Source organism: Cetorhinus maximus, chromosome 22 (genome assembly GCF_964194155.1).
Source record: "Cetorhinus maximus chromosome 22, sCetMax3.hap1.1, whole genome shotgun sequence".
NCBI lineage: Eukaryota > Metazoa > Chordata > Chondrichthyes > Lamniformes > Cetorhinidae > Cetorhinus > Cetorhinus maximus.
In genome coordinates this window covers 25,543,209-25,568,219 of record NC_135900.1, presented here as the reverse complement: position 1 = coordinate 25,568,219, position 25,011 = coordinate 25,543,209, and the positions used below count along the sequence as shown (strand labels likewise).

The 25,011-nt window shown below is 41.8% G+C and overlaps 1 protein-coding gene across 1 annotated transcript in view; it reads left to right on the top strand.

Moving 5' to 3' along the window:
- ptprq (protein tyrosine phosphatase receptor type Q) overlaps positions 1–25,011 on the top strand; it is a 194,468-nt gene that overhangs the window by 4,192 nt on the left and 165,265 nt on the right. The window contains exons 3-7 of the mRNA XM_078568562.1: positions 4,314–4,474; positions 5,161–5,269; positions 15,150–15,376; positions 21,018–21,087; positions 24,298–24,497. Coding sequence (XP_078424688.1) covers positions 4,314–4,474; positions 5,161–5,269; positions 15,150–15,376; positions 21,018–21,087; positions 24,298–24,497 — 767 coding nt within the window. The remainder of the gene's footprint in view (positions 1–4,313; positions 4,475–5,160; positions 5,270–15,149; positions 15,377–21,017; positions 21,088–24,297; positions 24,498–25,011) is intronic.

Genomic DNA, 25,011 nt, shown 5'->3' with positions numbered 1-25,011 from the left:
TAAGGTCAGGAGCTGAGTGGCCCTGGCCGAACCCAAACTAAGTGTCAGTGAGCAGGTTATTGCTAAGCAAGTGCTGCTTGATAGCACTGATGATGATCTCTTCCATCACTTTACTGATGATTGAGAGTAGACTGATGAGGCAGTAATTGGCCGGGTTAGATTTGTCCTGCTTTGGTGTACAGGACATACCTGGGCAATTTTCCACATTGCTGGGTAGATGCTAGGGTTGTAGCTATACTGGAACAGCTTGGTTAGGGGCATCGCAAATCCTGGAGCACAAGTCTTCAGTACTATTGCCAGAAAATTGTCAGGGCCCATAGCCTTTGCAGTATCCAATGCCTTCAGCGGTTTCTTGATATCACATGGAGTGAATCGAATTGGCTGAAGATTGACATCTGTGATGGAGGAGGCCAAGATGGATCATCCACTTGGCAATTCTGGCTTAAGATTGTTATGACTGCTTCAGCCTTATCTTTTGCACTGATGTGTTGGTCTCCACCATCATTGAGGATTGTGGAGCCTCCTCCTCCAGTGAGTTGTTTAATTGTCCACCACCATTCATAGCTGGATGTGGCAGGACTGCAGAGCTTAGATCTGACCCATTGGTTTTGGAATCGCTTAGCTCTGTCTCATTTGCTGCTTATGCTGTTTGGCACGCAAGCAGTCCTGTGTTGTAGCTTCACCAGGGGCAGCATTTTCTCCCCATTGGCGGGGGGTTGTGTGGGCGTGAGTGGGCAGGTTCCTGATCGCCGCCGTTTTACGTGGGCAGGCCAATTAAGGCCCGCCCAGCGATTCGTGCACCAGGAAGCGCTATGCACTCCCTGTGCGGGCGGAGAAGGGATTGCCTGAGCCGGGAGTGCTCTCTTTCGCGCATGCGCGCAAAAGAGTGCACAGATCTCTCTGGGGCAAAGGGCTGCCTCAGGGAGGTCAGTGGTACTTTTAAAAAGATAATAAATGATGTGAAAAATTTTGTTGGCATATCCCCACATGTGACACTGTCACATGAGCTGGGACGTGTCAATTACTTTTATTAAAAATGTAACACAAATTTTAAATCCCTCATGAAACCTCACCCCGCCCGTGGATTAGGTTTCATGTTTTTTCTGAAGGCCGCCTGGGCTCTTCGCCTGTTCGTTAGCCTTAAGGTTGGACGGGCAGCATTCTTAACAGCTTTAATGACTTTCTTAATGGCCTTAATAGACCTTTGACAGTTCAGTGGGCGCGCAGCTGACACGGCTGTGCGTCCGCCGAACTGACAATCTAAATGGCATGCGGTGACGTCGGGATGCCAGCCTGATGTCACCGCGTGTCATTTTATGCATCGGCGAGTGGGCCCTGCCCCCGCTCACCGAAGGGAGAATCCTTCCCCAAGTTGACACCTCATTTTTAGATATGCCTGGTACTGCTGCTGACATGCCTTCCTGCACTCTTCAACTAGGGTTGATCCCCTGGCATGTTTGTAGTGGTAGAGTGGGGGATATGCCAGGTCATGAGGTTATAGCTTGTGGTTGAGTACAATCCTGCTGCTGCTGATGGCGCCTCATGGTTGCCCAGTCTTGAGTTGAAATCTATCCCATTGTATACTGTTCGACTTTGAGCTTGGCTTTAAATCCTATAGTCTACTGCATCTTGAGAGCCACCTATTTTCGCATCTATAATATTGTCCACCCTATTCTCCAGACCGTTTCCCATTTGTTTCACTAGTCAGTTGGATTTCCCCCAGTGTTTTCCCTGGCCTGTCAAACTTCATACAAGTCAAGATTGAATTGTGATCCCTTGATTGAAACGACAATTGTTTTCCAGAAACATTAAAAAAAAAATTGTGGCTCCTTCGTCAAAGATTTGCTAAAGCCACTTTAACTTCTTTCTGGGCTGGGGATTAGCGCAGTCATAGAAAGTTGCACCTTGCAGCTCCTATTAAATGGTGGGGGTTGTGATACACAGCCATTCCAATGCAAAACAGGAAATCTCACCCTTACCTCAGAAATTCCTCCAGCGTCAGCAACAGAAGTTCTTGGCCGATGCAATTTGGCGTAATTACCGGGATTACAGGGTCAAAGGGCAGGATTTTCCCATCGGGGGGCGGGGCCCACCCACCAATGAGTAGAATGACACATGGTGACATCGGGCGGAACACCTGACGTCACCGCGCCCTATTTAAATTTTCAGGAAGGCTGGGGCACAGCAAAATCAGCTGTGCGCCCGCCGACCTGTCAGTGGCCAATTGAGGCTGTTGACAGAGTCATTTAAGTAATTAATGGTCCAACCTTAAGGTTGGCGAGCAGGCCATGTGCCCTGGCGGGCTTCAGAAAAAGCATGAAACCTCATCCACAGGCAGGATGAGGTTTCATGTAGGTTTTAAAAAATGTAATTAAAGTATTTTAAAAAGTTATGGACATGTCCCAACTCATACTCATGTGACAGGGGACATGTCAGTGATCTTTTTATTTTCTATTTTTAATATTTTTGATAGTAGAGCTGATCTGCCTGAGGCAGCACTTAGCCTCAGGGAGATGAGTGCGCTCTTTTGTGTGCATGCGCGAAAGAGTGCACTCTCAGGTTTTGGGATCCCCTGCCCGCACAGGGAGCGCATAGCGCTTCCATGCGGACGTCACACTGGGCGGGCCTTAATTGGCCCGCCCACGTAAAATGGCGGCATGGCCCCGATGAGGGGCGCCAATCAGAGGCGTGTCTCTTGCGTGCCTGCAATTCAACTTCCCCCCCCGATGGGGGAAAAATCCTGCCCCCCCAAACCCAAGAGTGCGCTCTTTTGCGCATGCATATTAACTACTTCAATGACTCTGTCAATGGCCTCAACTGGCCATTGACAGGTTGGCGGGCGCACAGCTGATTTCGCTGCGCCCCCATCTACCTGAAAATTTAAATGGGGCGTGGTGACATCAGGAGTTCCGCCTGACGTCACCGCGCCTCATTTTACACGTCTGCGAGTGGGCCCCGCCCCCTCCCGCTCGCCAACGGGAAAATCCTGCCCCGGGATTCCCCCCCCGCCCACACAGGGAGCGCATAGCGCTTCTGTGTGGACATCATGCTGGGCGGGCCTTAATTGGCATGCCCACGTAAAATGGTGGTGCGCCTCCAATCGGAGGCGCCGATCAGAGGCCCATCTCTTGCGCTCTTCAACTTCGCCCCCAACGGGGGGGAAAAATCCTGCCCAAAAAAATTTCTTCCCACACAGATGGCAGATATGAATTATAACTTAAAGATACAAACATACAAATTAGGAGCAGGAGTGGGCCTCTCAGCCCCTCGAGCCTGCCCTCCCATTCAATAAGATCATGGCTGACCTGATTGTAACCTCAACTCTACTTTCCTGCCTACCCCCTAAAACCTTTCACCCCCTTGCTTATCAAGAATCTATCTCTGCCTTAAAAATATTCAAAGACTCTGCATCCCACTGCCTTTTGAGGAAGAGAGTTCCAAAAACTCATGACCCTCTGAAAGAAAAAAAATTCTCCCCATCTGTGTCTTAAGTGGGCAACCCCTTATTTTTAAACCGTTCTCCCACCAGAGGAAACATCCTCTTCACGTCCACCTTGTCAAGAACCCTCAGGATCTCGTATGTTTCAATCAAGTTGCCTCTTACTTTTCTAAACTCTAGCAGATACCAGCCTAGCCTGTCTAACCATTCCTCATAAGATAACCCGCCCATTCCAGGTTTTATTTTAGTATACCTTCTCTGAACTACTTCCAATGCATTCACATTCTTTCTTAAATAAGGAGACCATAAGTTGCTTCAGAGATAATACGGTATAATTATTTATAGTATAAGCAAAATATTAAATTTTCAAATCTATTTTGAAAACTTTGCAGTGTAAATTCTGTGCCTAAATGTATAACGTAAATTGCCCATATAAACTTATCAAATGATTATTGCTACCTACTGCCAGTGTTCGCACTATAACACTTCATTTATACATGTCCCGTTCTTCAGCCTTCACTGAAGAAAAGCTCCCATTCTCCATTCAATTCTACTTCCCTGCTTCCAAAATTGCAGTAAGTTTTCCAACTAATTATAAATAATATCAAAACAAAGTAATTTTAAAAACTAAGGACAGAATATGAGAGTTTAAAATGGGTATTCAGATATGATTGCATACTGTGGTCCAATTATCCACTTTTCTCTAACCTAGCTTCACCTGAAGACTGTACTTAGTCTTGACTCTGCATGCATAACTCCCTAAGAAATTCAGTAGTATTCATAATAATGCTTTCACTACAGCACCATTGCTGCATTAAAATATATATTCAAATATATATCGATTAAAATTTATGTGCTCTGTTTTTATTTCAAGAACCTGAAAGGCCTCAAATGCTAGAAATTTCAAATAATTTAGCAACAGCATTCACTTTACACTGGAGAGCACCTGTTGGATACGTTGATTATTATAAAGTGGATCTCATTCCTGATCAAGGTTTTGTTAATGTCACAGACCTCGGAGATGGCAACTTCAAGGTATGACCTTCATGATGGTATTCACAATTGCCATATCCTCAGAGTGCTTGAGACAATATAGGGGATTTGACTGTGACCTATGAATGGGGTTAGAAATGCAATGAAAATAAGGCCAGATTTGCATCTTTCAGTTTTGTTGCTCCTGGTAAAACTGGCAAGATCTTTCCAGAGATTTACCTTACATACAGTCATCTCCCAAAGATTCATGAATAGTGTAATACATGCAGTGTGGTGATATTCAGCACAATAACATTAGTTACGCACCTGCCTGGTTGGCCACTTAAATATTTAATTATATGACTCGTATTACCATCTGAGCGACAGAGTACAGCTGAATTAGTCTGGCTGAGGTGATAAGTAAATGCAGTAATGACGGTATTGTGCATTTTATCTTTCACTGCATTCATTTTTGGAGCCACGTGGATAAAGGTATTCTTTTTCAAAAATAAACTCTCATATTCCGTAATTTATGATAAAGGTAACCTCCATTTTACCTTAGTTAAATATCTATTGGAAACAGAGAGCTATTGTATGCAGAAAGTAGTTTCAAAGTAATTGAAAATTGACTTAACAAACTTACATGCAGCAGATAAAGAATGTATCCAAAATATGCTTAATAAGTATTTTTTGCTCAGTGAGAATTTATATTAAATAATAACATTTATTTTGTCTTTGTGTTGTACTAGGCTGATGTTTCTGATGCTACCCCAGGTATACTGTACACCGTCACAGTCTCCTCAGTTTCTTCATCATTTAGCAAGTCTGTCAGCAGATCATTTACAACAAATGAAACTAGTAAGTAGACTTGGTATGTTCAATAACCTGTGCCCAAAACTACTTGCTTCAGCTGGCTTTAAATAAATTTAAAAATATTTTCGACAGGAATGAAGAAACAACATCTATGTGAACTTTGTAACCATTTATAAATATTTTAGTGAATGATGCATATGCAAGTGATCATAAATTCCAGACAAAAAAAGATTTTAACAGCAACAGTTATTAATTTGCTCTGTTTGTGAAAGTTATAGTATCTTTATCAAATGATATCAAAGATAACTGCTGTCTTCTATTCCTTGATTTGGATATTTGAATACCTTTACAACAGAGTAGATAGTTTACTTAAAACACCAGGCATAACTTTTTGGAAAACAGCTCTTTACTGGAGATTTCTGTAGACAGCCAGAAAGATAAAATAAATAATTTACAGTACTTGGTTTAAAAAGAATATAAAATGTGAGTAAAAATTGCTGAAGCATTTTTCTTATCATTAGAAGAGAACAATAGTTTGCCACATAAGTAGGCATAAGACTGACAAAATTAACCACTGAAACCTGTTTATTTAATTTTTTGCCTGATTTATCGACTATATTCAGCAATGTGTCCATAAATGTTTCAATTTATTGTTTTACATTCATCATAGTAAGTAGTTTAGCACTATTAGCACATTTCAAAGCGGGTGTGTGTTAATATAAGTCAGCATTATATTTATGGCGAATCATATTTTCTTTTCAGGATAACTTTATAATACATGGTGGTGGTGTGTTGCAGTTTACTCGGAGTTCGAGTTGCTGTGGCAACATGCACTTTTACATGGATGTTGTAGTCTGGAGCTGTGGGTAGTGATGGAAGAGGATCCAACATTCTCTCCATCACGTGGCTGACCAGAATCTCTCCCGCTCTTAGTGCCTGCCATTGGCGTGTGTTGGTAGGATTTGGAGGTTGCTACTCAACCTGTTTGGCCGTGTTATGAATGCACCTTTCTTGGCTATCAAGTCCTTGGGTGGGACTAGAAGCCAGAACTTCTGGCTTAGAGGCAGGGACACTACGCACTGTGCCACAAGACCATCATGACTTTATACATAGAAAGGAATAAATAATGATATCTATGTTTGATTTCCTTTTTAAGAAAGGATAGTGTATATTTTGACTTTGGGGAGCGAGTTGGTCCGCTGCCCATTCTGCCAATAAAGAGGCTCCCATCATTTTGAGCTTCCAGCCTCAATGAAATTTGGAAGGACAGCTTCAGGGCACCAGACAGACAACGGAAAATGGGCCAGAGCTGCTGCCAGGGTTGTGACCATGGAAGGCAGGAACCCTAGATAACAGCAGCCCAAATTATTTTGCTCATCTGGGGCCCACAGAAATAATTGAACACTTATCTATGGAGGCCCTTTTCATCACCCGTGGAACTACACTGTGCAGGCTTTGACCTGTTCCTATCTAAAATGGCAAACCTGGTCCTATTTGCATTAGAAGGTGCCAATTTCCATGTTAAAGCAAATATAGCTTGAATTGGGAGGACACTTTGGACACCCTGCAGTTGACACCATGAAGAATGGAACTTGCTCTATTGCTGGTATTAATGAGACTGTAAGGCTGCCATTGCTATTTTGAAGCTATTACCATACAATTAGCATTAAATGCTAAAGACTGACCCCAATGAGTAGGGCCTAAAGTGTTTCTAAGGGTAGAATTTTCCCCCTGTTGGGGGGTTGTGCGGGGGTGGGGTCGGGCCCGGGTGGGCGCAGACCCGATCGGCGCCCCTGATCGGGTCCGCGCCACCATTTTACGCCAATTAAGGCCCGTGCAGCGTGACGTGCGCCCAGAAGCGCTGTGCGCTCCCTGTGCGGGCCAGGGGTGAGGGGGTGTTCCCTGAGATGGGTGTGTGCTCTTTTGTGCATGCGCACGAAAGAGTGCAGAAATCTCCCTGAGGCACAGAGATGCCTCAGGGAGATTAGTTTTAAGTTTTAACAGTTCAATAAAGAGTTGTAAAAATTTTTATGATATGTCTCCTCATGTGAAATTGACACATGAGCTGGGACATGTGCATTAATTTTAATAAAAATTTTTCTGAAAATTTTAACTCATTCATGAAATCGCATCCCGCCCGTGGGTGAGGTTCCATGAAAAATGCAAAGGCCGCCTGGGCTCTTCGCCTGCCCGCCAACCTTAAGGTTGGACGGGTAGCTTTCTCAATAGGCTTAATTAGTTCATTAATGACCTTAACAGGCCTTTGACAGTTTGGTGGGCACGCAGCGCACTGAACTGAAAATCTAAATGACGCATGGTGACGTCAGGATGCACGCCCAACGTCACCCCATGTCATTTTACGCCTCGGTGAGTGGGCCCCACTCCCACTCACCAAGCTGAAGGTTCAGCCCTAAAATCCTAGCATTAGTATGATTTTATATACTTGTACATGGTGCAAAAAAACCTAGTAACATCTTTTGACAATCTTATGTCCTACTCAGGTATTTTACTGCAAATAATCGATGGATTAATTACATGCAAGTCCTATTCTAAGTATAAGTCATCATTTCCTTTTTTGCGCCAACTCTTTATCCCTTCTGTTAAAATGTTGAATTCTGCTGGGTACTCCTCCACAGGCTTCAGGTGCCATCTTATATTTTGCCCAATTCCCTTCTCTTTATAGGTGAGCCTCGACAGGAAGTGTTGGCAGGCTATTCAATTGCAGCACAGTTTTTATATTGTCTTCGCCTAACGTTTAGCACACTTTGATTTATACTCAGTCAGTTACTGGAGAGCAAACAGGAACAGGAATCCAGACCAATTTTCCCCCCCTGTTTAGCCTCAGATGCTAAGGTAAATATTGCCAGGCCAACTGAATTATTTTGAAACAGTCTTTCATCAGTTTTGTTTACCCTTTACCTTGAAGGGTTCTAGATTCCTTTGAGATTCTTTCTCTAGTTTGTTCTTCTTTGTTTAGACATTTGCCCTAAAATAAAAGGGATTGCTGGAAAATAATTTTACTCCGAGGGGTTCCCATCTTTCTCATATATTGGCTAGTAAAGGAAGCTGAGGTAGAAGAGGAACAGTGGGGAGCCCAGGAAATCAGGCTTATAAGGCAGCCTTACAATAATTCCAAACCCTCCTGCTAGCACCTAGTCATCAGGTGTCACTCTTCCAAATATCCATTGAGTTAAATATCAAGAAACGTTTGTGTGGATGTGTGAAAAGTTTTTGAAGCTGCCACTTGCTCCAAGATGCCATGCATTATAGAGAAGCTCTCTCTGATAGCACCAGAAAAGATGGCATTGGACTCTGTCATCAGCCCTGCCAAACATCTTTGGAGAGTCATCGTTCATTTGGCTCTAATACTTTGTAGGCATTTTTGTTTTCATGGCAGGGCCCCTGAATTCATCATTTGAATGCGAAATGGTCAGGGTCTGCCATTTCCTAATCCTCTTCTTAACAACATCATGCTCTAGCTCCAATACCTCATCCTCTGGCATCCTTGTAAATTGTAAAACACCCATTGAATTCCTCATCTAGATTATCTGTATCATTGCATGTTAATCTATCTGGACCTTATGTTGAAGGTTTTGCATTGGTTCCTTCTCAGTTTGCATAAGCCTTCTTGCTCCCAGCTTCTGTGGGTCCAGATTTTTGCCGGGTTGGACAGTCTCAGGAGTCCTTCAAAAAAGGTGGGTAGGACCCAATTCAGGGATCCCAGCTCCCATTCCCATTTCTGGCAATTTTCACCAGCGTAGGATAAGGGTGTGGCTAGCCAGCCTACAAACAGCACTCTCGCCCTTGCCCGCTCCATTGCGGGGGTGTGTAGTCCAAAACCCTCTTGCAATTTTTGTGGAGTCAGGGTGCTTCTATAAGAATACATGGTTCACTGCACCTCAGAGGTATTGAGAACCATGGGGGGATCCCAGTGCCGAGTGAGAAACCCAAAAAAAAATCACCTGCACCTATAATTCTTTAATTGACAGGCTCTGAAATACAAAAAGATCTGTCCTTTCAGTGTTAATAGTTTGATGCTGTATTGTAAGTTAGATGTGCTTTTACTGCAGTGACCGATTATAGGGCTCTGTCCTGAAAAGATAAATTGATCAGCATTGTATAGGTGTTGAGCTGCATTAGAGCAGTTTTCCCATTGGAAAAAGTGGTATTATTCAACAAAAGCTAAATAAAACAGTGCTTCGGAACTCAATGTTTCATAATCTGAAGTGATTTAAATATTCACAGCTCTTTAAAATGGAAAATAAAAAGTGGTATGCAGTTTTCTCTTAGAGGAAAACTACAGACACCTGCTTCTGGAGTACATTGGTTGACAGGCCATCTGCTGCAGCGTAGAAAAAAACATGGCCATCTGCCTTTGCAGTTTTGGTCGGCTTCATTGTTTGTGCTGTAATGGTTTGTTATGACAGCTGAACCCATTATAAATGCTTGGCTGTGTTGCGAAAGCTGCATAACCACTTATCTCAATAGGGCTGTGTTGACAGTTTGATTAACAGTTTTAAGAGGTTATTAAAGGATTATCTTTGATGTAGTAAGTGAATAAGTGTTTTTACAACAGATTGACCACTTGAGAGGGTTTAAATTTTTTTGAATGAGTTTTTTTAGTATCAAGTGTGTTTGAATGACAGCTATATGAGATTGTTAGAAGTTTATTTTTTAAATGGCCATTTCAAAGACATGGACCCTGAGGTCTTCCCATAGTGGATACTGGGTGAGTGGCTATGGAGGATGTGGGGTGTGAGGGGATATGGGGGTATGAAGGGGCTTAGAGGGGTTATGAGGGAGCATGGAGGAATGAAGGGTCAGGGAGGGGGAAATAGAGGTATGAGGGGCATGGAGGAGGCATGGGGTGTGAATGGGCATAGGGGTTTGAGGGAGCATGGAGCGGACATGGGGGGCATGGAAGTATGAGGAGGCATGGGGAGCATGAGGCTTCATGGGGTTATGAGAGGGCATGGAGGGGGCATGCGGATATGAGATGGCATTGGTTGTATAGTGGGGTAATGAGGGGCCATGGGGCACATGGGGTGGGAGGAGGGTAAGGGTTTGAGGGCCTGACATTCATTATTATAACTAGGCTGGTGTCCCAGTAAACAGAGGCTGGTATTCTAGCCTGCCTGCCTGGCCATCCGCCCATCTCCATTGCTGCCTCGGACTGGCCTCCTAAGGCAGCCGGCATGGCTCCCATTCCCACCTCCCTGGAGCGAAAATAAAGGAGATGGGTCTTCTGAGTCAGGAAGTTTTCTGACTCAACTTTTCCACCTCCTCTACGAAAACCAGGCCTGTAGTGAGTTTCCTGTTGTCTACTTTTACGTTCCTGTCAGAATTATGTAAGGGCCTCCTCAGAGTAGGACCCTCAAAAAATGGCAACGCATTTCTAATTTTTGATCTATAGCTCTTAGTCAGCACAAATTATCTGTGAATGCAGAGCTTCTTACTTCTCCTTCTCTACGTAATTAGTTAAGTGAATTCCCAGATTTTGTTTTTCCTCTTCCTCTTGGAGGCTCTCCTATAATTCCCTACAATTCCTGGAGAATTGCATGCAATCTTTCCCTGCATAACAAATGAATACTTATTATTTTCAACCACAGGCTGTTTAAATTGACAACTGTTTGAGAATTTGTGTAACTTCTCTTATGGAATTCCCACTGAAGCGGCAAGATTTCAGTAATCATGCCCTACCCAGTTAATTAAAATTATCCTTGGGCAGGTACCACTGTATGTTTATTTAGTGTACAGGGTGATGCCATTAGATTTATGCATATTTGCAGCCATCCCATTTGCATTTGTTTGCTGTGAAGCCATTAATCATATCTTGCATTGGAGACAGGTTCTTGGGTCATTACCTCCTGCAGCTGTTTTCCGTGGCTGTGTTGGCAGGTCTCCTGACACCCACTTCCACATTTCATCCTTCCTGTCCTGTGCCTAATTTCATAGTTACATCACCCTCCAAGGAAATTCAGGCTCCTTTCTTTGAGATGAGTTTTTGATCCAAGGATTAAAATTGCTACGTGTAGATATTGCTTAATGAACAGTAAATGTTAACAGTAAACAACTACTTCCTTTGTACCTCTCCCATGAATCTTCTAGTCCAAATGGCTGATGGGACAGGCAACTTTCCTATCATGAATATTAAAATTATCTGACCCTGGATTTAGAACTGGGTCATTGCTGAGCTGCTTAGATGGGCTGTAGTTCTGCTGTGCTCAGAATTTCACAGTCTTTGTCTTTTGCTGAATGACAGTTGACCCTTAGTATATATTGATAGTTCTGCAACTGGATATGTTAGTAGCTGGTGAAACTTAATACAGGGTGGCAGGTTTAAATTCACTTTTGTTGGATTTTCCATCGGAAAGACGGTAAAGTTAATCGGGAAACATTGTGCATACTGATCAAATTTTGTTTGTTAACTAAGGCTATGAGATTCTTTTTGTATTTTCCTGAGTATTTTTGTATAAGTTGTCTTAATGAACTGTTGCTGCCCTCACCTGTGTCGACCCTTGGAATGCCTACATATACTATAGGATGGATGTTGTTTCCTGGAGACAAACTTTTAAAAGTTAAATTGCACGATTTGAGGTTTCCACATATCTTTTTTGTTTATGCTCAATTAAAAGATTAAAATGAAAGACCAAGGACCATGCTATAAGACATCACCAATGTTGGTGAGGTAAATCAGAAATTAGTGATTAGGTAACACCAAACTCCATCAACTAACTATAGCGGGAAGTATAAAAGACTAAGGAATGCATTGAATTCTACAGTTTGAAGAACAACTCAGGAGTAGAATACAGTGAATGAGAATTGGCTTCAAAACAGTGAGGAAGTCAGAAGAGGACAATGTGTAGGATGGCATGTTTGCCACTTGTGAGACACAAAACAGCAAAATGTGAAGGCATAATAACAATCATTGTATTAATAAAATAAGGGCCAATTTTCCACTTTTGCACTCCTGCCACATAGTGCACATCAAAGTAATGAACTTAGAAGATTGTATGCCTGTTAAATAGCTTATAATTGGAAACCACATTATATGGTTTTGTGCAATCCAGCTTTATAGTTCTTATACTATCTATACTTGAATATGCAGGATATTGTTTGTTGTGAGGTGGGTTGGTGGGGGCAGAAGGGGTGGTGCCTGGTGGGGGTGGCAGGGAAATTTCTTTACACCTTCAAGTGATTATAATTCATTTGTGATGGATTGTATTGTTTGAATGTTTTGTGCTATCTTGACTGTGTCAGTATAGTATCCTCACATTTGGATGTGAAAGAGGATCATGCCATTATTTATTTGCTTACTAGCCAATGGCTTTGGTAAAGAATACACCAGGGAAGGATAAATTACTGCCATATAAATGCACTGTATAAATGTCATTACAGAGTAAGTTTTCTCTTGTTAAAACTAACTTCCCTGTTTAATTGCTGAAAAATTAGACCTTTCTTTTAGTCAAAGCACTTGTTTATATTTAGTCTTGCACTCATCAGGACAATTCACAAGAAAATACGAATGTCAGGAGAAACAACAGATTTATACTGTATGAGAAGATAGTGCTGATTGGTTGGCAAGTGGACTCTGGTAGTTTGCCATGGTTGTCAGTTGATGGTGACTGACAGTTAACTGCCAAGCATTGTTTGAAATTTAAGCCAGGCAGCTTAATTCTGATTGGTCAAGGCATTGCCCTGAGGAATGAACCAGCGAATGGCTGTCACTTACTTTGTTTAGCTGAAACAGGCACAATGTGTATACAGGTTCTTTCTGTCTGCAAAGAACAGGGCCCTGTGTATTAATATATGTAGCTTCCAGTACACGCAAATGTGCCACATTGTGAGCTCAGCTGACAATCTTAAATTGGTTGTCAGCGTAATTCTTAGCACACTGAGGATTATTTATCAAATGTTGTCCAATCACGGAATCACATCTAATGTTGGACATTGCATTTTGAGTTTCGGAAGCACGGGCTGGTTGGGTATGGTCTGTACCTTGCCCGTTGCAAACAGTGGAAGTGACATGCTGTTTGATACGATCTGCCAGTCTTTGGGGCATTCAGCCTACATACCTAGCATCAAACTGGCACCAAAATTCATACACCACATTACTTGTTTATATGATAGGCAGAACGTCTTTTTTGCTTGACAGCAGCATCCTGTTAGTGGCGAATACCACTCGTGTTACAACTGCATTGTAGCAGCGTGAAACAGCTAGCTTCACCTGATGCTCAAATTTTTGAGATACTTTGCTCTTCCAGGGTAATCAGAGGTAGACTGGAAACTTTTCAGGGCCGAAAGTGACGGCTTTAGGCCCATTCGTGAGTTTTCACAATCTACAGCAAGAAATGATCTGATCAGGGTAGCCATTATCCCGCAGGATGTCTTTGATGCACCCTGCTTCAACATTAAGCTTGTATGGTGAGCAAATGGCTCGGGTCCTAAATACGAGGTGCCGATAAGGCCAATCTTATAGCGTGTGGAACTATAGGAGTCCCAACGCATGTATTAACTGGTGAAGGTAGGCTTGCAGTAGACCATGATAGAGAACTTCCTGTCAGATTTCTCAACTAGTACGTCAAGGAAAGGGAGTTCATTTGACTGCTCCATTTCAAAGGTGAATTTGAGTGCAGGATGGAGCCCATTAAGACATGCAAGGAAATTATTACATGTAGCTGCGGATTTAAATATAACAAACATATTACATATGCAAGGGGTAGGAGGTTGGGTGTCCTTCCATCAAAGACACATTTTTCATGGAACAAAGATGTTTGTGAAAGCTGGGCTTAGGGGGGATCCCATGGCAGCACCATTTACCCGGGTATGTATGTGCTGCCCAAGGTACACCAAAGTGATGTCCATTTACATCCTATCTTATTTATGACCAGCTTTGTACAGCATGAATTGGCCAAGTTGTTACAACCAGTTTTGAGCAAGTTTTCCAGATACACGGTGAAGGATTCCTTCACATTTGCAAAGACCATACAGGATTTGCATATTGATAGCAATGCTGTGTCCATGTACTCATTTGAAATTGCTAGCCTATTCACCAATGTTCCACTATACTGCAACACTGTACCATGGCGATCTAGACCCCCAGCCATTATGTGAATCAGTATTGAACTCATGAACTTGGCAACTCGCGCAGTTGAGTTTAGCTTTAATGACACCATGTATGCCCAAATTTGCTGGTTCATTCCCCAGGGCAAAGTCTTGACCAATCAGAGTCAACCTGCCTGGTTTAAATTTCAAACAATGCTTGGCAGTTAACTGTCAGTCACTATTAACTGGTGCATTCTCCATGGCAATGCCTCTACCAATCAAAGTCCACCTGCCAACCAGTCAGCACTCTCTTCTCATACAGTATAGATATGTTGTTTCCCCTCACATTGGTATTTTCTTGCGAATTGCCCTGATGAGTGCAAGACAAAAAGTTTTGACTAAAAAACGTCTCATTTTTCAGCAATACTCAAGTTTTGTACTACCAAAAGACTATTTCTTGTTTTGCTTTGTAGCGAAGTAAAACATTTCAGACAATGATCTTTTTAAACCACTAGGAGGTAAAATACAATTTATCATTTTTGCAAGGCAGTAAACTATTGACGAGTCAGAAAGGGCTCACGAATTCCAAGAGCAAAGTTCAAGTGCTTTATTAATGTTCTCCCAGTGCCATGTTTTGCCTATGAAGACTTCTGTGTATTGTACAGGAAAGCAAGCATCTTTATTTTCTGTTGTTTTTTATGAGTTTTCTTGCTGATGGGATATTTTGGCAGACAGCATGGTCCAGACATGAGATTTCACAGGCACTAAAGATATATAACCTATATTATCATATTTACCCTTAAGATTATTCTGTTTTTTTTCATAATATGTTACTTGTTGATTGTGAATATTCATAATTTATTAATACGTTTCAATGCAGATGCTGCCTCTCCGGATGATCTTACTGTAGGCCCCATTGGTGCTACAGCTATAATGCTGGCATGGAGCTTGCCTTCTCATCCAAATGGAAGAATTTTATCCTACAGGGTAGAGTACAAAGAGGTTTGCCCTGCGCAGCAAGCCAGCTTTATCCACGTTTCAACAAATGCAGATACTCCTGAATTTCTTCTCAATAATCTGAAACCAGGGACTGCTTATAAAATTCAGGTAAGAACATTTTTCTTGCTGCACTTCATAAAAGAAGCAATTATTGAGTCATGTTGTTTTCTGACTTGCAGTGCACCTCCATCATAGGTACTGCATTGTCAAGGTCACTGCTGGGTTTTTAAGCGATGAGATAATTACAGACTGCCTGTCACAACAGAAGCATTAGCCAATCAGCTGTACACCATTGCATTGATGCCTCAAAGACCCTTTGTTTTCTGAAGCAAGCCAGCTCACCATCTTCCCCATGGACAGCCTCCAGCAGTTTGACTTGGCACTTCAATTTTCAGACTGGCACGATTTGTGAAAGTATAAGAAATCTTAGAATGCATCCAAATCGCTTGATCAATTTCATTGTCCATAATTGCATGCAAATGTTTCAGACTGCTTGGTACATTCTCAAATGATTGCATGAAATGCGACTACTGAACTACCAAATTACATTTATAGATAGGTTCTGTGAGATCCCATTCCTGCGGTTTGAAGGAACCCTTGAGCTGACCTTCATGTCAACAGGTGAAGATTCCTCCATTGTCACTTCCACTTGTGTCTTCACCCCTCTGCTCAGTTATTTACCAAGAGCTGCTGAAGCAAATCACTCACTCCATGCCCAGAATCTCCAGTACCTCCACTTTGTAATACCTCAAAGGTGTTGGATTCGGTCACAACTCTCTGATCAATTATTAATGCATACACTGAAATCAATAGCTGTTCACTTCGCTGCCTCCTCCAACAAATGTTTTAAAATAAAGACGGTTGTTGGAGTGGGGAATATGGGAGAAAATGTGTGCCACCTAAATATTGTGCTGAGCAGCCAATTCATATCGTTCTTGAACATGAAATCTGCATGTTTCTTATCTTGTTATTATGCCTAGCATTTGTTCTTTATCACTTTTATTGGGTTGCAGACCAAATGCATTGGCTTGGCAGCAATTCGGAGTGACTTGCAAAGCATACCTTTATGCAATTAAAAAGGGTATTACCAGTTGCCAGAATAGTTCTGCCTTCTTCCTCTTTGGAGCTTCATCAAGCTTAAAAATAAATGCAACTTAATGCGCATTTTAAAATGAGGTTATAAAATCAGCTTATGTATGAGCACACTTACCTTGGCAATCTTATGCAGGCCAGGAAATTTCTTACTCATCTGTTAACTACATCCCTAACTGTAGTGTTTGTGTAACTACACCACACAGACTACAGTGGTTCAAGCAAGCTGCTCATCATCACCTTCTCGAGGGCAGTCAGGGGTGAGCAATAAATGCTGGCCATGCCAGTAACAGCACCATCACTTGAATGAATGAAAAAAATATCAGTGCACAGTTGAGCACCATTGGCTCTTTCAGCAGCCTTCATTCAGGCAGTTATGGTGCTGCTTTTCACTGGCACTCTACTCTGAAAGGAGCACAATGCCTAACATTGGATCATGAAATGTCCAATTGCCTGTGGCTCTGCTTCAGCCATTTTTTTCCCCTTACGTATGAAGATAGTTTTAAGGGTGATCAGTAGCCATGTAAGAGCAGCGAGTTCTAAATGACCAGTCCTTTGAATCAGGTGAAGCCCCCAGCATGGCGAATGCAATGTGCCAGGAGTGCAGTGATATGGAAAAGAGCTCATGTTGACCATCCTAGCAAAATGCCCAAAGAGCAGCACTCACACCACTTCTTCCCAATTTAGCTGCCTACTGCTTTGTTCAGTTTCACTATGCCTCCCTGAGACTTGTATACATTTCTTGGCACGAATTTAAATTTGCACACTGATCACTATCAGTCAGAACTTCTGTATGCAGTATGCAAAGAGGGCTAAACTTTTTTGCCATAATTCTGATCAATATTTGGGATAATGAGGTAGACTGTCTGGTAGACTAGGAAATCTAACAGGAATCAAGTTCCCTAGCTCCCTGCCAGAATTGTGCGGTTTATAAACCTACAGTCAAGATTAGATTAGTGTAAATTTTTCCTGGACCATATAGGGCTGGATTTTCAAGTGCCGGGATTATGCAGGAGCCCTTTAAAAATGATGGGTGTGTCCCGATTCTGGGATTCCCGACCCCATGCCCGGGATTTCCGATTTCCAGGAGTGCCTTTTAAGGGTGTGGGCTGGTTCGGGTTGCGAGCCGTCAACCTGCATCCTCGACCTGGCTGACGTCATTGCGGGGATAGACATGTCCTAGTCCTCGAGAATTTTCATGGGAGTCGGCCAGCTTTTCAAAGAGCTGTGGTACACGGCACCTCAGAGGTGTTGTGAACCATAGTCTGCATGAGGGAACCCTTTGAAAGGTAACTTCATATGGTCCTGCTTATGCCCGCCCCCATGTCAAGGTATTCTCTCCCCATTCATCCCTTATGACCCCTCATGCCCCCATGCCAAGATATGCACCCACTTGCCCCCAATGGCCCCTCTTGTCTTTCACATCAAGGTATCCCCACTCATCACTTAGGCTCCTCATGCCCCTTATGTAAAGATATCCCACCCAAATAACCCCTGTGGCCCCTCATGCCCTCTCACCAAGCTATTGCACTTCCATTCCCATTCACTCACTATACAATGTATAGAAACATTGAATCCTAGAGTGACAGTAGGATGTGTAAAAAAAAAGCTTTTAAAAAACAGTCATTCATTGATAACTTTCCACTTTCTTAAAAAACTCTTTACTACAGCCCAATACAAATGTCAGCCATCCAGGCCCTTTAAAGCATAAAAAGCAGAAACTGCAAGCACTTGATACATAATGAGGCTAAGCCCAGAAGTCCAGCTGAGCCCCAGGGAAAACATTGACACCTCTGGGTGTCTGATCTATGCTGTCAATTTCACAATGTTTATTTCCACAAGATAAAGAGGTTCCATGTACTTGCAGTTGGGCGACATACCTTGGCATGGGGGTGTGAGAGGGTCATAGTGGGTGGGGGGCATGAGGTAACATGAATGGGGCATGGGAAGTGTGTGGTGGGTGTTATGACACAGCGGGTGGTAAAGGCTGACCTGTTCAAATCCCAGAGTATGAGTCGAGATGCAGGCTTTGAATTCAGTAGTAAAATGACCACCGAGTCTTAAGAGGTTTTTATAAAACTAAATTAAACGTTTATTAGTATAAGAAAGATGGTACGCACATACATATGTCTACAACATTACTACTATAATAATCACAAAAATCCCCTAATTAATCTGACTCTCAGTTACACCTCTGTTAAGGCAAATACACATGGGGCTGAATATTCCCCCCATCGGGGAGAAATTGATGAGCGGGTGCATACGGGCGCGCTTCCGATCGGCGCCCCAATCGGAGGTGCGGTGCCATTTTACGTGGGCCAATTAAGGCTATGTGCTCCCTGTGCAGGCGGGGAGGATTCCCAAAATCGAGAGTGCGCTCTTTCGCGCGCATGTGTGCTAAGTGCAGCCTCAGCGAGATTGCCTCTACTTTCAAAAATATTTTAAAAATTCCTCTTACATGTCCCCTCATGTGACAAAGTCGCATGAGTTTGGACATGTCCATAATTTTTACAAAATCTTTATTAAAATTTTTTAAAGCCTACATGAAACCTCATCCCGCCCGTGAATGAGGTTTCATGTTTTTTATACTTCCCGCCGGGGCTCCTGGCCAACCTTAAGGTTGGACGGGCAGGTCCTTTAATTACTTAATTGACCCTATCAATGGCCTCAATTGGCCATTGACAGGTCGGCGGGCGCACAGCTGATTTTGCTGCGCTCCCGCCTGCCTGAAAATTTAAATTTGGCGCGGTGACGTCAGGAGTTCCCCGCGACGTCACCGCGTGTCATTTTACACGTCGGCGAGTGGGCCCTGCCCCCCCCCCCCTCTTGCCGACTCGTAAAGTTCTGCCCATAGAAACAAATACACGTAGATTTAAACAGACCCCTGGCAAAGCACACTCTAGACAGTCAAATTCAAAATGAGTTCCTTTCAGCTGTGGATCCTTGCAGACAGCAGCTTCAGGCTTACAGGCTGGAGGCTTTAGATCTTAGAATCCCTCCCTTTTTACCAACAGCCTTCCCTTCCTTTATACATATTTTCTTCTTTGAATGCAAATTCTCATTGTATCGATAGGTTTTTCGAACTTTACCTCTTCTCACAATAAAACCCCTTTCATAACACCAATTTTATTAGTAAGCTTTGGTAAAAATGAACCCATTGTTTAGCTTCTTCTGGCTCGGTGTGATATTTCATCCATTCATTTGAATGTTTTATTTAAGAATGCAAATTGCCCCCTTTTCACTTCACCTTGTAATTTCCCTATGTTTACCTAATTACCTTTTCAAACCTTCTATACATCAAAGCCCCTAGACCAGCTGGCTTTAATCCAGTTAAGACACACACACACACACACACACACACACATAGACACAGACACCACTAAGCTCTATTTTAAAATAATTTCCAATAACATTACTATATCTTCTTGACAGTGGGTGTGAGGAATGAGGGCTGGATGCTCTTTCCATTTTTATTATAACTGGGAGGAAGTCCCACTTTTAAACAGCCCACCTCCACATCCAGCAGTCCCTGTGGCTGCCTCCGAATTCTTTCCCAGGTTGGCTAGCTCGACTTCAGCCTGCAGTCGCCTGCAACACCTGCCCCCCAACACCCCCCCCATAATGAAAATCCCATCCTTGCAGGCACTTTCTCCCGAGGTGTGTGGGCCGAGCTGAGAATTTTCCCGACTCCCGCTACCCATCTTGAGGATGAAAATCCAGCCCATAATATTCATCAGCAGTGTAAAAACATTATTTTAATAGTCAAGTTCTCTAATTAAATTGAAAGCTGTGCGTCGGCTTGAAACACATTCTTTCCAAGAAAATCACACTGCCTGTCCGTGCATAACAAATGTAAAGAATCAAATATAATTTTGAGGAATTGGCTTTAAAGGGACATAAAGTGAGATATTTTTGGCTGTTGCATATACCCTGCTTCACGGGTTCCACTGCTTCTTCCCAGTCAGATACTTTACCCTGTCAGATACTTTGTATCTTAAAATCATTTTTACACCAAATTATTTAGTTTTGTTTTATATAGCAGAAAATCCCACTCATTTATTGTGTGAACTTTCAACACTGCATAAATTTCAGATAGGATGTTAGCACTGAATTTTAAAATCGGCAGAGCCCTGAAGCTAATGTATTATCGGCTGTGCTCAACTTGGACAGGCATAAAGTCTGCACCACACCATGCCTCTGCAAAAGTTGTAAAAATTTGACATCATTGGACTGCATTTCCCACTTCACTGAAAAATTGCTTTGCAAAAAAAAAATTATCTTCGCAAAAATTCTCTTATTGTATGTTATTTACTGATTATTTAATAATGTTCAGTCCGAACCTTCAGAGCCAAATGAAGTCCAGTAATAAACCCCCTCCATTGCCTTGTCTTACCCAGCTTTGCAGCAAAAATTGTACCCACTCAAACGGCTACTATTGGCCACTGAATTTGAACATTACAACTGATATAGAACATGGAACTGACTTGTACATGTAGGTTGTACTCTTTTATTGTAATTTTCTTCAAACTTGAATTCAAATTATGCATTATTTAAATTATATTTTTAGTTCTTTATAGATTCCTAATAATACAAATGGCTAGTTTGCATTTTTATTGGAAATCTAGAGATTAAAACTACATTTTATTTATCTTATCAGGTTGCAGCTGAGAATAGTGTGGGCGTTGGAACTTTCAGTACTTTCCGGCAAGTTGTAACTGCAGAAAGTGGTAGGTTCAGTCCACTAATGTTAACATTTCTGCATCTATCTCTGGTTCTGCACTGCTTCAAATCACCGATATAAATGTCACTGATCAATGAATTGCATAACAGAAGAAGTAAGAAAGCATCATGTTTCAAAGATTTTTGCTGACCTGGTCTAGAAAAAAATTCAGGTTCATAGAATTATACAGCACAGAAGGAGGCCATTTACCCATTGTGCCTGTGCCAACTCCTAGAAATAACTATTGAATTAGTTCCACTCCTCTGCTCTTTCACCATTGTAAATGTTTCATTTTTAAGTGAATATCTTGTCCTCTTTTGAAAGTCACTATTAAATCTACTTCCACCATCCTTTCAGGCAGTGCCTTCCTTACCATAACTAGTTGCTATGTAAAACAAAATTCTCATTTTACACTTTCACCTCTGATTCTTTTGCCAATTACCTTAGATCTGTGTCCTCTGATCCCTGACCCTGCTGCCAATATAAACACATTTCTCCTATTTACTCTTTTCAAAACTATGAAGGACTTTGATAACTTCTACTAAACCTCCTCTTAAACTTCTCTGCTATAAGGAGAACAATCCTAGCTTCCCTGGTCTTTCCTCATAGCAGAAGTTCCTCTTTCCTGGTATAATTCAACAAAGCACCATCTCCAAGGCCTTGCCATCCTTCATAAAGTGTGGTTTCCAGGATTGTATACTAAACTCCAGCTGGTTTCTAGCCAATAGCTCCTTTAAAATTGTACCATTTAATTTATGTTGGATTAATTTATATTGGATTTTGCAGTCAGCAGTGAAGTGATGATGCTCACTGCTTACCTTTAAGAAAGCAGCTCACAAAGATCTAGCAATCTCTGTAGCATGCATTTCCCCTTTCCTGTTGGAAGTTTAAGTGTGGCGCCAAGTCAAGGTGATCTCCAGGCGTCCGGGATAAGCGATGTAAGCAAGCAACCAACCACCTTAAAAGATTCTCACAGACAGCAAACCAGGAAGGACTAGAAAGCATCCTTCAATTTTAATTTAAATTTTCAGTGGAAAAATGGAATGATTATGATTGGATTAAGACAGAGGGTAAAATATCATAAACAAACTTTAAAAGATATTATTTTAAAAATATGTGGATTTTTTTTACCATAATGGAGAAATTTGACATTACACAAATATAAAAATAGCCTTTCAGGGCCAATGAGGGTGTTTAGCAACAACTATGAACTTAGTACACTGTTAACAACCCAGTTACACCACATTCAACAAGATACACTGCAGGAACTCATCAAGGCTCCTCAGACAGCACCTTCCAAATCCATGACCGTTACCATCTAGAAAGACAATGCAGCAGATGCATGGGAACATCACGAAGTTTCCCTCCAAGCTACACACCATCCTGACTTGGAACTATATTGTCACTTCTTCACTGTTGCTGGGTCAAAATCCTAGAACTCCCTCCCTAACAGTACTGTGGATGTACCTACACCACATGGACTGCAGTGGTTCAAGAAGGCAGCTCACCACCACCTTCTCAAGGGCAATTAGGGATGGGCAATAAATGCTGGCCTAGCCAGCGATGCCCACATCCCATGAATGAATAATAAAAATAAATGTAAATTGTATCTTTGTCAAGGGCATTTTACTTGTGTTGTAGACTAACAACACAAAAGTAGTAGTTTTTGTCAATTCACTAATTGCTTAGGAAGCTTAGGTGTGAACCTCAACATCAAACCCTCTAGAGGAGGGTAGAATCACTGACAGCAGCCTTTGGATTTCCATGTTATTCAGGGCTTGTGATGGCATTTGTACTGAGTTTCAGGGGAGTAATAATGGCGAATACTGACAGTTTCACATCATTACCACTGCAAAACATGGGCCATTACATTCTAATTAACTTCTAGCAAGTAGGAAACGAGGTTATTTATGATGTTGAATAAGTTTATTTGCTGAAATATGAGATTAAGTAGTTAATAAAATTGTATATATTTATCAGTTTGAGACTGTAGGAAAGGTTGCTCATACATTTCAAAGAGGTTTGCATCTATATTGTTAGGTTGGTTTCATTCACGGACAACAGCAGGAATCCAGGCTAAACAGAAAATGGAATAGTCATAGTTTTTGCACTGGTTGGAGTGGGGAGGGATATTTCTGAACTAAAGCGACCATTTTGATTGCTGTTCCATGAGCTAATTCTTGTCAGAGAGTCAGAGGAGAGTTGGAGAGGAAACTTAACTTAGCCCTTTTTTTTGCTGTGTCAGAAGGCCAGCATGATGAGTCAATGAATCAGGGTAGTCTTTCTTTCTCTACTGCCCAGAGGAAGTGTGTGAGAACTTCTAGATAGAGGTATGAACACATGTAGCCTATGAAAGGAAAATGTAGTTCTGACAAGTTTCAAGGATTGCTTGCCTGTAAGTGAGTTTAGTCCATTAACAGGAATGGAGTGCTGCATTTGTTATTTTCCATGATATGCGAAACAAAAGAGCCCAGCCACTGGTATAGGCAAGCCAGCATGTATCAGCGTCAATCCCCAGCCCGGATAAATTGAGAGGGTTCATGACAGGAAGGGCATCTGGCTGCAAAACCACCTGCCAAATCCAAAAATGATAGTTGATATGAAGGAGTGAGCAACCTGCATTGTGACGACCCCATGTAGTGTGGGAAGAGCAAAAGGGAAAGGAAAGAAAAGTGGAACAATATGAGGTAAATTATATTCCACTAGAAAACGCTTTTTCTTTCATATTATTTCATGTAATATAACTCAAGACTCACATGAGATTTCTGAGTCATTTACTCAGAAGAGTAGCTGAATTGGTTCCACATTGCCTTCCTTACTGTTTTTAATATGCTAGGTGGGCTGCAACCAAGACTAAAGAGCTCCAACTACTCTTTATCTTGGTCGGGGCCTCCCGTGGTCATTGGATTCACCTGCATCCTGCTGGAAGGCACCCTGTGTTTTGGGCCAGTGCTCTGGTCTCCGCCAGAGCTATTTGCCAGGAATGGAATCTGAAGTTAAAATAGTAACAGAATTATATTAGTAAGATTGCATAAATTATGGTTTTGTTTTTTAATGTTTATATCTTAAAACATTAGGTTTTAAGTATGATATATGATTATTTGATTTAAACCTTTTCATCTGGATGCATAAATTAGAACTTTTTTGATAAATCTACAGGTTACAGGGAACAGCTTCTAGACCATTCACTTCTTATGTTCAAACCCTTGTTTTCTAGCCCCTGGTCCAGTTTCATCTCTTACTGCAACAGTAGTCAACCATTCAACTGCTAATGTGACATGGTTTCTACCTAAACGACCAAATGGGAAAATTACACATTTCAGTATAATTATAAAGTCCGTAAGAAGTGGACATATATCAAAGAATATATCAGTGAATGCTGATACCCTTTTCCCAAACACATTACCACAATGTGAGGTAGGTGACAAGAGTTTGAAGGTATGTATTTAATATTCTTATGGCTAAAGTAATCTACTTATGATATTATATATTAATATCATGGTAGGCAGAGTGATGAACTTAAAACACATTTATCTGTTTTCCACAATTCACTGAAATCATTATTTTAATGTACCAGTTATTTTGTAAAAACCTGGTTTCCGTAATACTATACTATAATAATGTATAATAATTACAAATGGAAGTAAATTGCAAACATATACCAATGCCCTACTTGGTTAGCACTAATCTGCAATCAGTTCCCAAAATTGGGCTGTCCTAACCATGTGATACTATGGACCAATAATGTAGAAAATAAAATCAAACTATTCAGCTGTTCAATTCAATGCTATTTAGTATTTTATCCACTCTGTCCAATCTCTGCCTTCTGTCAGATGCGACAAGTGAGTCCGTTCTTGTCTGCTCTGCCCCTCACATCAACCTCCCCACTCTCTTACCATATTCTGCCTGTCTGGCCCCAAAGGGGCCACTC